We start from the raw sequence: 1,375 nt of genomic DNA, 5'->3' as shown, positions 1-1,375 counted from the left end.
TACGGAAAGGGCACTAGAAATATTATTTATTGTAACATCGTTCATTCTCCTCTCTTTTTTATTTTCAATTTTTATCTCCCATCTAAAATTTAAACCAACCAAATATGGGAAAGGAAAACGCTTGCATCTTAATTTTGCCAACATTTTCGTTGCTACGCCCACTTTATATTAACACCAAAAACAAGTCAGACTGCAGAAACTAGTTAGAAGAGAAAAGGAAATAGAGAAGACGATTTCTAATGAATAAATGACAGAGAAAACGAAGTCTGTTATGCTCTAACCAAATAAATGGTTACAAAAATTGTACTTAATGAACTCAAATCCGATTAATTCAAGTTCAAACCCCAATAAGTGGAAACAAACAGATAGGGAAACGTTACTTTTTGCAAAAACTGCTATGTATATTCATTCAAGAAAAATTGAACTTTCCGCCGCCATGAAGAGCATAGCAGCTTTTGATCCTCCAAAGTGCAAACCCAATAGTGGAAAGACAAAAGCGTCCAGCAGGTAAAAAGTAAATGGCAGCAATTTTCTCCTCTCTTTTTTCTTTTTAACTAGGAAAAAATGGATAATGTAATCCTCTCAACCACTACTCTTTCAATGAAAATGAAAATAGCTCCTTCTTCTGGGTGGGTGGGTGGTTGGATGAGGGGAAAGAAGAGGAGATTTCATTCCTGTAATAACTATAAACTCAGCAAATCTCTTTTGCAAAAATATCACCTACAAGTTAAAAAATCCTTCAGAAAAAAGAAACTGTCGAGCAGTAAAAAAGACTCTCAGATTGTCAGAAGAATAATTCAGACGAAAGTAACTAGAGATTTGGTGTGTGAACCGAAGAGGATAGTCATTATACCTACAAACTGGCGATTTGCAGAGAACCAAGGCTTAAGCTTCAAGTGCCCAGAGAAAGAGCATTCCCGATGAAAATGGCACCCCGCAATTAATATTGTTGCGGATATATGGACATTGACAGCTTACAGGAATCATTTAATCAGTCATCTTCATCACTTTCATATTGTTGACATAACGATACTAGACCATTGCTTGTCACACCAGTCTTTTCTGCCTCTTGCTGGTTTCCTTCTACTGTCTTCTTGCTGTTGGAGTCTGAGGGGGGGGGGGGGTCTTAACTACGGATATTTTGACTGACGAGGACTTGAAAATGATTTTACCATCACTTGATGATGCTTTATCTGCAACATAAGTCATAAAACACGGTCAGACCTAAAAGCTATTTTTCTCAGTATTAATCACCAATGACCAGAAAAAAGTATCTATGACCATTATTAGTTCAAAGTAAAACCAGTAAAATGTATGATTATTGAAGAGTTAATGACGTCCATCAAATTTCCAGGCTGAAAGCTCTAACTCACCC

General features: G+C 36.5%; 1 protein-coding gene across 3 annotated transcripts in view; it reads right to left on the bottom strand.

The window, feature by feature from the left end:
* Positions 1-248: 248 nt before the first annotated feature.
* LOC109241393 (coiled-coil domain-containing protein 94 homolog) overlaps positions 249-1,375 on the bottom strand; it is a 7,076-nt gene continuing 5,949 nt past the window's right edge. The window contains exons 8-9 of one of the 3 annotated variants that reach the window (XM_019408136.1): positions 854-1,193; positions 249-720 (exon numbers count right to left, since the gene is read on the bottom strand). In XM_019408136.1, the coding sequence (XP_019263681.1) occupies positions 1,084-1,193 (110 nt within the window). In that variant the 3' untranslated portion in view covers positions 249-720; positions 854-1,083. Of the gene's footprint in view, positions 1,194-1,375 lie in introns of all 3 variants that reach the window. The other 2 variants (XM_019408135.1, XM_019408137.1) reach the window with 2 other exon arrangements.

Source organism: Nicotiana attenuata, unplaced genomic scaffold (assembly GCF_001879085.1).
Source record: "Nicotiana attenuata strain UT unplaced genomic scaffold, NIATTr2, whole genome shotgun sequence".
NCBI classification, from domain to species: Eukaryota; Viridiplantae; Streptophyta; class Magnoliopsida; order Solanales; family Solanaceae; genus Nicotiana; species Nicotiana attenuata.
This window is presented reverse-complemented; position numbering and strand designations above follow the sequence as displayed.